Below are 10,000 nucleotides of genomic sequence, written 5' to 3' on the forward strand. Positions count from 1 at the left end.
AGATTTTATAGTAGGAATATTCTATAGTAGCAAAGCAATAAGAAATACGAATAATCAATTTTTTAAAAATAAAAGTCTGAATAGACCAAAAGAGGGGGGAGGAAATAATAAAGAAAAATTTATACAAAGCTAGATATGAATCATCCACACCCTCTTTTTTGGATTTCATTAATTGAATTTTGTTTGATTAAGACTAAGTTCTGTAAAAACACCCGCCTTCTTTAAAATATCATGAACAGTTGCTGTGGGTTGAGCTCCTTTTTCAAGGAAATAGAGAATGGCGGGAACATTTAAATAGGTTTGATTATTTATCGGATCATAAAAACCCACTTTTCGAAGATCTCTTCCCTCTCTTCGGGATCGAACATCAATTGCAACGATTCGATAAACGGCTCATTGGGATAGATGTAGTTAAATAATACCCCCCCCCTAGAAACGTATAAGAAGTTTTCTCCTCGTACGGCTCGAGAAAAAAATGATTAATTAAAAGTTATGTCTATGTATGGAATTAGAATGTATGGAATTAGAATGTCAAAAAGATCCATAAACCAGCAAATCAATTAGACATTTAACCCCGTCTTTTTTTTTCAAAAAAAAAGAAGAAAAAAGCATTCGTACTCTCATAACTCAAGTCAAATAACTCGCAAAATGCTCAAAAAATAATCCTTAGGCATTCCTTTATTGAGTGGTCTCTAACCCCTTTTTTGTTTGTCTCGCTTAGAATCTATTACGATTCTTCATTTTAATCTAGTTGTTGAGAAAATGGAAAAGGGTATTTCCTTGTTCTAGGATCTTTTATCTTTGCCTTGAATCATTGGGTTTAGACATTCCTTCGGCGATATTTAATCATTTCAAAAATGGCAGCAACATGCCCTTTTTTCTCTCTTTTTTTTTTCTATCAAAGAATCATATGAACGATTAATTCCCGCATGATACACTTTTGATCGAAAGAGTTTTACCAATTCCAACAACTTTTCTTTTTGATTTGAAAATAGTTGGAATCGGATCCTTTCGATTTCTATATCACAAATAGACTTACGAAGTTGTTCCAACTTATTGATTTCCATTAACTAACCCTAGATCCTTGCCCCTGAAAAATGGATGTTTCTCTTCGAGCTCCATCCTGTACTATTTACATTACAACCCAACAAAAAGACGGATTCTAATAGAACAAAGGATGTCGAGCAAAAAGCACCTTCATTTCTACATAACGGAAAGTGGTGGGTTTTGACATCCACAGCTGATCATGTCCTTCAAGTCGCACGTTGCTTTCTACCACATCGTTTCAAACGAAGTTTTACCATAACATTCCTCTAGTTTGGAGCATTGATTCAATTATGGAATCATGAATAGTCATTGGTTCAGTCGATACATAGTAATCTATCTATACTTTCTATATGAAATCAATTTCCTTCTATATGCTATATGAAATAAATAAATAATTTAGGAAGAAAAAGCCTCAATAAGAATTCAAACTACCCCATATTGTATGATTGTCTGAATGCAATATTTTTATTTTTTTTTTTATTAGAATCGAAAAGTTTAATTAGAATAGAAAAGTATAATAAAAGTTAAAAAAAAAAAATAAAGAATATCATTAATAATAATATTACGAAAATACTAATAATATCACGAATATTATAAATAACACAAATAAACTAATCTTTTTTTTTGAATCTACCGTGCATCTTCAAATAACCCGATAGATCAAATAACTCGGTAGAATAGATCCAGCAATCTCACAGTTGTTCGAGTGCCAATCTTAAGAAATCATTAAAAATCAAAAGCAAGAATCACATTTTCTCCACTACTTGACTGTTAGAAAGAAGGTTATTAAAAACAAAAAAAGAGCAATTTAGATTCGGATATGGTTATTCTGATATATAAATAGAGTATGCTCTGGGACGGAAGGATTCGAACCTCCGCATAGCGGGACCAAAACCCGTTGCCTTACCACTTGGCCACGCCCCATTTTGATTTCTATTTGAAACTACTAAACACTAATATGGGTATTCCTTGTTCGTCAATTCCAGTTCCAAATAGCTATAGCTATGGAATAGATTCTTGCTACGATTTTTGCACGTATGGATAGAGAATTAAATCGAATTTATTGATCATTACATAGAATTCAATTAAGATATTGTATGAAAGTATGATTTCTTCTATTCTCTTGTAAGAATTGAAGGCTTTTTGATTGGGTGAGTTCAAAGAAGTATTGTTTAGTCTGCCTTATTTTCCTTTCTTCATTTTTTTCCTTATATCAAAAAACATATTAATAACTCAATCAAAATTATCTCCAAGAACAAAATTTTGTTATGCTTAATATCTTTAATTTGATCTGTATCTGTTTTAATTCTGCCCTTTTTTCGAGTAGTTTTTTATTCGCCAAATTGCCCGAGGCCTATGCTTTTTTGAATCCAATCGTAGATTTTATGCCAGTAATACCTGTTCTCTTTTTGCTCTTAGCCTTTGTTTGGCAAGCTGCTGTAAGTTTTCGATGAGATCCTTAATACTGTCCTAGAAAAATTCATGAGTGATTCAAGAAAAAAAAATTCTAACAATTGAAAAGATCAGATAAGTCTTACACTATGAACGAACCCTCAATTCAAAGATTCAAATTCTTGGATAGCCCTGATAAATCTGGATCATCCCATTTCCTCATTCTGACCCTTTTCGCCGAAGAACCCTATTTAGATTAGAGTCCGCCACAATATATAATTGTTGGTATGAAAGAATTTTTTTTGTAATGAAAAACTCAACTCTTATTACAAGTGAATTTCTGAAAATTCTTTTCGATTTCTAGAAATTCTAGAAATCACTTTATTTCTTGGTGTCAAAATCAAAACAAAATAGGATATGTGGTATAAAAACGGGGAATCTATTCTCTTCTTTTTCCAAAAAAATGCTCTTGGAGATTGTGTAATGCTTACTCTTAAACTCTTTGTTTACACCGTAGTAATATTCTTTGTTTCTCTCTTCATCTTCGGATTTCTATCTAATGATCCGGGACGTAATCCTGGACGCGAAGAATAAAAAAGGGAGAGTTCCTTGCTTCATTTTTAGAAATGGTATTAGGATTTGATCTATTCCACTACCAAAAACCGAAACGGAAAGAGAGGGATTCGAACCCTCGGTACGAATAACTCGCACAACGGATTAGCAATCCGACGCTTTAGTCCACTCAGCCATCTCTCCTAATTGAGAAAAGATAATTACTATGTTACAGCACGCAAAAAGAAAGGCTTGAAAAAAGCCCTTTTTGACTTTGTTATATAGATTATGTTATATAGATTATTATTTATCTATATAGAGTATTATTAATTATATAGAGTATTATTAATCCATAGATATATAGATTCTAAATTTTATTATTATTATATAGATTGATTATATAGATATATCCAACTTTTCTATAGAGATATAGAACTTTTATCAGTAATTCCATTCCATTTATATTCTATATCATTTATATTTTTAAATAAAACAAGGGCTCTAAAGAAATATCTCAAATAACAAAAAAAGAAAGAATATCGCTTTGATTTCGCGCAAAAGGGACTTTTAAATTTCCAATTTCCACGGACCGGCCTGGTCAGTACCCGGCCGGGCTCATTTTTTATTTTCAACTCAAATAACTCATTTTTTCTATGATTCTGCGATCTGGCTTGTTGTAACAAAAAAATCTTGTTATTGCATTGAATCAACAATCAGAAGCAGAAGAAGTCCTATTTCCGTTCCTATGATATAGAATCAAAATATTATTTCTATTCTTTTTCTTTCTTCCTATTTCTTTTTATTTCCATTTATTTTATATTTTACTAGAATAACTAGAATAAATAATAAAAAAACTATGGATTTTTGCACAATCCATTTTTATGTTATTTATGTTATGACTAAGTCCTTTTGTCGAATCCTATCTATCAAAACTCCTATAACACAAGTCTTCTGACAAAAGGTGGCAAGGCCCTAATTTTCAGGATTTTTTAGGCTCCTATCTTGTAATCCTATCTTGATTACGCCCAATTCCCCTGTTCGACAAAGGGTCCCTTTATATACAATAAATATACAATAAATACAATAATCGCATTGTAGCGGGTATAGTTTAGTGGTAAAAGTGTGATTCGTTCTATTAATCCCCCTAAGAGTTAAGGGGTCCCTCGGTTTGATTCATATTCCGAGCAAAAACTTTATTTCTTAAAAGGATTTAATCCTTTACCTCTCAACGAAAGATTTGAGGAAGAATATACATTCTCGTGATTTGGATCCAAGGGCCAATTAAATTAGATATAATTTTTAAATTATATTCTAACTAAAAATTGAAAAATTGGATTATGAAATTACGAAACATAAATTTTTTTTTTCAATTGGATCAATACTTCCAATTGAATAAGTATGAGGAAAAGATCCATGGATAAAGATAGAAAAGTGTATTTCTAATCGTAACTAAATCTTCAATTTTTTTTGATGGGATAGATTGAAGCAAAATAGCTATTAAACGATAACTTTGGTTTACTAGAGACATTTACATCTTGTTTTAGCTCGGCGGAAACAAAATGCTTTTCCTAAGGATTTTCTCAAATAGAAATAGAGAACGAAGTAACTAGAAAAATTGTTCTATTCTAATCCCACTCTTCTAGAAGGATCATCTAGAAAGCGAATTGTTTTGAATGCATTCAGACAGAAAAGCTAACATAGATGGTATGGGCCGAATTCTTATTTCATTTCGTTCCTGCCTTATCTTTATCTTATTTATATTCAATTTTTTTGATTTCTTTTTTTTTTATTTATCCATCTTCCATAAAGGAGCCGAATGAAACCAAAATTTCATGTTCGGTTTTGAATTAGAGACGCTAAAAATAATGAATCAACGTCGACTATAACCCCTAGCCTTCCAAGCTAACGATGCGGGTTCGATTCCCGCTACCCGCTCGATATTCGAATTCTATCTATTCTATCTATTTGAATATTTATTAATTCAATTCAACGATGCATTAGCATCATTGAATTGAATTAATAAATACGCAATTCCTAACAATACAATTTTTCACATGTTCTTTAGTTTTTCCAACCAAGAGAAAAGAAAAAACCGAACAAGAGAAAAAAAGTCAAAATGTCAAAAAATCGTAATGAAAAGCGTCCATTGTCTAATGGATAGGACAGAGGTCTTCTAAACCTTTGGTATAGGTTCAAATCCTATTGGACGCAATTTAGAATCGATTTCTCTATATTCCATTAAGTTAGAATTTTCTATTTATAATTGTTCCTGAAGTCGAAAACGTTCCATTTGGTCCTGAATAGCGTCTTTCAAAAGCGTTTCCGCTTCCTCAGTGAATGTCTTGGTAGAAGATATGATTTCTTGGAACTGAGGTTTATTCGTTTTTAAGTAAGTACGTAACTCAACGAGAAATTTCCTTACTTGTCCAATTTCTAATGAATCAAGATAACCATTCGTTCCGGTATAAATAGTACTTATCTGTTCTGCCACCGTAAGAGGAGCTGATTGGGATTGTTTAAGCAACTCACGTAATCGTTGACCTCGTGCCAATTGATTCTGAGTAGCTTTATCGAGATCAGAAGCAAATTGTGCAAAGGCTTCTAATTCGGCGAATTGGGCCAATTCCAATTTTGATTTACCAGCGACTTGTTTCATAGCTTTAATTTGAGCCGCCGATCCTACTCTGGAGACGGAAATCCCCACATTAATAGCAGGTCTGATTCCAGCATTGAATAGATCGGCGGATAAGAATATTTGTCCATCTGTAATGGAAATCACATTAGTAGGAATATACGCCGAAACGTCTCCCGACTGGGTCTCAACTATTGGTAAAGCAGTCATACTTCCTTCACCTAACTGAGAACTTGATTTAGCGGCTCTTTCTAAAAGGCGCGAATGCAAATAAAAAACATCTCCTGGATAAGCTTCACGACCCGGCGGTCTTCGTAATAGAAGAGACATTTGGCGATAAGCCTGTGCTTGCTTGGAAAGATCATCATAAATGATTAAGGTGTGTCGTTCACGATACATAAAATATTCAGCCAAAGCAGCTCCTGTATAAGGAGCGAGGTATTGTAATGTAGCTGGGGAATCCGCCGTTTCGGCTACCACAATGGTGTACTCCATCGCTCCCCTTTCTTGGAAAGTGGTCACTACCTGAGCCACAGAAGATGCTTTTTGACCGATAGCTACATAAACACATATTACATTTTGCCCTTGCTGATTGAGAATCGTATCCGTGGCTACTGCTGTTTTACCGGTCTGTCTATCCCCAATAATTAATTCTCGCTGACCACGTCCTATAGGGATCATCGAATCAATAGCAATAAGGCCTGTTTGAAGAGGCTCATAAACGGAACGTCTCGAAATAATACCTGGGGCAGGAGATTCAATTAACCGAGATTCAGAAGCTGAAATTTCACCCCGACCGTCAATAGGCTTAGCCAGGGCATTTATAACACGACCCAAATAAGCCTCACTCACTGGTATCTGAGCAATTTTTCCTGTTGCTTTTACAGAACTTCCCTCTTGTATCATCAAACCGTCACCCATTAATACAACACCAACATTATTTGATTCCAAATTTAGGGCAATGCCTATGGTACCCTCTTCAAATTCTACTAATTCACCTGCCATTACTTCATCAAGACCATGAATACGAGCAATGCCGTCGCCCACTTGAAGGACGGTACCAGTATTTACAATCTTTACTTCTCTATTATATTGCTCAATACGTTCACGGATAATATTACTAATTTCGTCGGCTCTAATAGTTACCATGAGTATTTCCTAATTATTTTTTGGAAGAAAAAAAATAATGCCTACAATCTACAATAAAGTAAAAGGTAAAAAAAAGGGCTAATCAGTTATTTCTTTCATCACCCCAAACAAGCCAATATTAGCGCTAATGGTGCGTAAATGTAACTCGTTGTTTAAAGAACTATTCAGAGTTCCTAGAGCTCCTTGTAAAGCTTGTTGGAAAACCCGTTGTCGGACTTGATTAATCGCTCTTTGTTGTTCAAAATAAATGGTTTCATTTTTGTAATTTTCTAATTGTTCCAAAATCTTATAAGTTGAATTAATCAAATTCAATTTTTCTCGTTCTATCTCAGAGTATCCATTCACTCGAAACTGATCCGCCTCCATTTCTACTTTCCGTAAGCGGGCCCGGGCCTTTTCCAGCCGTTCAATAGCCCCCCCGCGTAGTTCTTCTGAATTTCGAATAGTATTCAAGATCCTCTCTTTTCGATTATCTAATAAATCACTTAATGAAAGTAGATTATCTTTCCATTCATTTTTTTTTATTTCAAAAATTCCATGATCCCTTCCCGAACCAAACATGAACCTTTCGATTCATTTGGCTCTCACGCTCAATTATTTCTTATTTATTGGGAATTAATTCCCAATATCTTTTTTTTCTAATGTAATGAGCTTACCCTCTCCCTCTCGTCTCTATTCATATTCCAAAATATCGAAACTGATTACTAATACAAGACCAGAATATTCGGAGGATTCTTCTGACCAAAATAGAAAATATATCAAAAAACTAAAAAGTATAATAAAAAAATAATAAATCAAAGATTTACATATAATTTGTAATTTATAATTGTACTTAGAATTGTATAATGTATAATTGTAATTTGTCAGCAAAGTTGTTTCTTTTTTTTCTTCAAATTCAAAGAATTCTTCTCCCTTTATACATAGGTCATCGATTCAGCATTGGAAAAAGGGGCTCAAATCGTTTTATCGACATGAGTGTTTTATATCGAAAAAACATTTTTGTTTTGAAAATATTTCTGTATTTAGTAACATAGTAGTAGAAAGAGTACCCTGCTGCATCTGAACTTCAAACGGGTTTGGCCTTAACCATGTTAATGGTCCCAGATTATTGGTTAATAGAGAATCAAAGTCGATGTACCAATGAATCACGAAATGCTATGGTTCTATAATATGATTTTAAAAATTTATTCAGAAGTAATTCGCGGGATCATGCACTCTTTTCTTTCCTAGTTATAATGAAAAAAAGTACAACTGGGTGAATCCAGCCTATTCTTGAAATAAACAACTCGCACACACTCCCTTTCCAAAAAAGATCAATACACCAAGGACTACACTTAGATTTATTGGATTTGTTGCTAAAATATCGGTATTAACCCCGAAACTCCCGGCGGATGGCCAGTGACCCAAGGAAACGAAAGAATCGGTTACATTTTTCATATGATCTCCTATTTTATTTTAGATAGACTAAAAAAAAAGAACTCGGTTCTTTCTTTTTGTATTATATCGCTTTGACTCCTTTTCCATTTATTCTATTCTATTTATATTATTCTAATTATTCTAATTCTATGTATTTCTTTTTTTGTTTTAATAAATTATTAAATTTATTATAAAATTATTCATTATTATGATTATGAATTTTCATTTACCTATGTATAAACGGAGTCAAAAATAGATTCTATTTATCTAGTTAGCTAGAAATGTATTTTTTTTTTTTCAATTGAAAATTCCCAATAATAATAATTCTTATTAGAATTAGGGGGCAGGTTTCATGTCAATGGCAAAATACCTCATTTGTTGCAACACTCCTTTAAACAATAAATAAGAAATAAGTAAACAAGAAATTAAGAAATAAGGGGTTCTCTTGAACTAAGAAGGGGAAGGAAGAAAGCGAGTCGGTGTGATAATTCCTCATCCTCAAATTAATCCTTCCCATGGATTATTGTCCCAACGAATAATTAATTGTAGGGGTGAAATCTTGATAGAATTCGAAAAAGCGAGGAGTAAGTCCCAAGCCATAAAATAAGAAAAAAAAATACAAAATTCTCATGTTTATAGGATTAAACAAAGGGATTCGCAAATAAGAGTGCCAATGCTACAACCAGCCCATAAATTGTTAAAGCTTCCATAAAAGCCAAACTAAGCAATAAAGTACCTCGTATTTTTCCCTCTGCCTCGGGTTGTCTCGCGATACCTTCTACAGCTTGGCCCGCAGCAGTACCTTGACCAACTCCAGGTCCAATAGAAGCAAGCCCGACAGCCAACCCAGCAGCAATAACGGAAGCGGCAGAAATCAGTGGATTCATGATAAGTTCCTCGCACCAAAATAAAGAAATGGTTAATGATACAATCATCCAATGAATTTTGACTTAATTATATTATTCCATCGCTAAGATTCAACCTGCCGAAGTAACTAAGAACTCCGAATGGAAGTGAGAAGATTATTGAACCGTCAGAACTATTTCGACATCTTTTTTTTAGGTCCTATCCGCTAGATTTTTTTGAATCCGCACATACTTTGTTCTTCCCTTTCTTTTTTCCAACCCATTCTTTGCTTTGAATTCTTCGTTTTTGTCTTTATTTTATTTATCTCTTTATTCGTTCAATTCATAGTCAAAGACGAAACAGAGGAACTTCTATTCTTCTATTGGAATACCTATCTAAATCCACAGTAGTAGGTTGGATTAGATATATTTTGAGTTGGTATATAACTAGTCAATATCTAATATCCCATATACATGTGTTTCTTACATAACGTAAACCAACTATTCATGTCTTAGATTCAATTGGATTCTAGAATTCTTCCTCAAAGGATAGACAAGAGCTGTCTTATAGCCATTAGATTCCATATACCTAATTTTACCCCCCCCCCCCTTTTTTTTTCCTAATCATTTTTTTTTTTATATCGTTTTTTGTAATGTAAATTCGTCTCTTCCTTTTATTTTTTATTTAGCATTATCTCACATGGATACAATCTAAATGGACGAATTCATTAGACCAAATCATTGCATACAAATAAAACATCAATATCAGTATTTGATTGAGCTAAGTTCATGCAATTTATTTTATTATTTATGAAAAAAAATTTCTTTTGGTCAATCATTGAATTGAATGAAGAAATCGACTGAAATGGGAATCATTCTATATAAAGAACAGCTTTTTAAAAATCATAGACCCTAAATTGATACCATAAGAATTCCTATTCGAATTAGGACTCATAATATTGAAATT

General features: G+C 33.1%; 6 protein-coding genes and 4 non-coding genes; 4 read left to right on the forward strand and 6 right to left on the reverse strand. All coding sequences in view use genetic code 11, as the record gives it.

Annotated features, from left to right (window-relative positions):
- Positions 1–168: 168 nt before the first annotated feature.
- On the reverse strand, positions 169–1,304 carry rps16 (ribosomal protein S16). One transcript has 2 exons: positions 1,265–1,304; positions 169–395 (listed from the first exon to the last, which is right to left on the reverse strand). Exons 1-2 carry the CDS (start codon positions 1,302–1,304, stop codon positions 169–171), a joined length of 267 nt encoding a protein of 88 aa, YP_005087675.1.
- A 595-nt stretch (positions 1,305–1,899) lies between these two features.
- On the reverse strand, positions 1,900–1,971 carry trnQ-UUG. Its single transcript has one exon. It is a non-coding gene; the product is annotated as a tRNA-Gln (tRNA).
- Positions 1,972–2,315: 344 nt separating this feature from the next.
- Positions 2,316–2,501, forward strand: psbK (photosystem II protein K). The gene has a single exon. The coding sequence runs from the start codon at positions 2,316–2,318 to the stop codon at positions 2,499–2,501; it is 186 nt and encodes a 61-aa protein (YP_005087676.1).
- Positions 2,502–2,922: 421 nt separating this feature from the next.
- Positions 2,923–3,033, forward strand: psbI (photosystem II protein I). Its single transcript has one exon. It carries the CDS (start codon positions 2,923–2,925, stop codon positions 3,031–3,033), a length of 111 nt encoding a protein of 36 aa, YP_005087677.1.
- Positions 3,034–3,107: 74 nt separating this feature from the next.
- On the reverse strand, positions 3,108–3,195 carry trnS-GCU. Its single transcript has one exon. It is a non-coding gene; the product is annotated as a tRNA-Ser (tRNA).
- Positions 3,196–4,088: 893 nt separating this feature from the next.
- Positions 4,089–4,926, forward strand: trnG-GCC. One transcript has 2 exons: positions 4,089–4,111; positions 4,879–4,926. It is a non-coding gene; the product is annotated as a tRNA-Gly (tRNA).
- Positions 4,927–5,130: 204 nt separating this feature from the next.
- On the forward strand, positions 5,131–5,202 carry trnR-UCU. Its single transcript has one exon. It is a non-coding gene; the product is annotated as a tRNA-Arg (tRNA).
- Positions 5,203–5,248: 46 nt separating this feature from the next.
- atpA (ATP synthase CF1 alpha subunit) lies at positions 5,249–6,772 on the reverse strand. Its single transcript has one exon. The coding sequence runs from the start codon at positions 6,770–6,772 to the stop codon at positions 5,249–5,251; it is 1,524 nt and encodes a 507-aa protein (YP_005087678.1).
- A 78-nt stretch (positions 6,773–6,850) lies between these two features.
- Positions 6,851–8,209, reverse strand: atpF (ATP synthase CF0 B subunit). One transcript has 2 exons: positions 8,066–8,209; positions 6,851–7,261 (listed from the first exon to the last, which is right to left on the reverse strand). Exons 1-2 carry the CDS (start codon positions 8,207–8,209, stop codon positions 6,851–6,853), a joined length of 555 nt encoding a protein of 184 aa, YP_005087679.1.
- A 620-nt stretch (positions 8,210–8,829) lies between these two features.
- atpH (ATP synthase CF0 C subunit) lies at positions 8,830–9,075 on the reverse strand. Its single transcript has one exon. The coding sequence runs from the start codon at positions 9,073–9,075 to the stop codon at positions 8,830–8,832; it is 246 nt and encodes an 81-aa protein (YP_005087680.1).
- Positions 9,076–10,000: the final 925 nt, after the last annotated feature.

This window comes from Gossypium raimondii, chloroplast (assembly GCF_025698545.1).
Source record: "Gossypium raimondii chloroplast, complete genome".
Taxonomy (NCBI): domain Eukaryota; kingdom Viridiplantae; phylum Streptophyta; class Magnoliopsida; order Malvales; family Malvaceae; genus Gossypium; species Gossypium raimondii.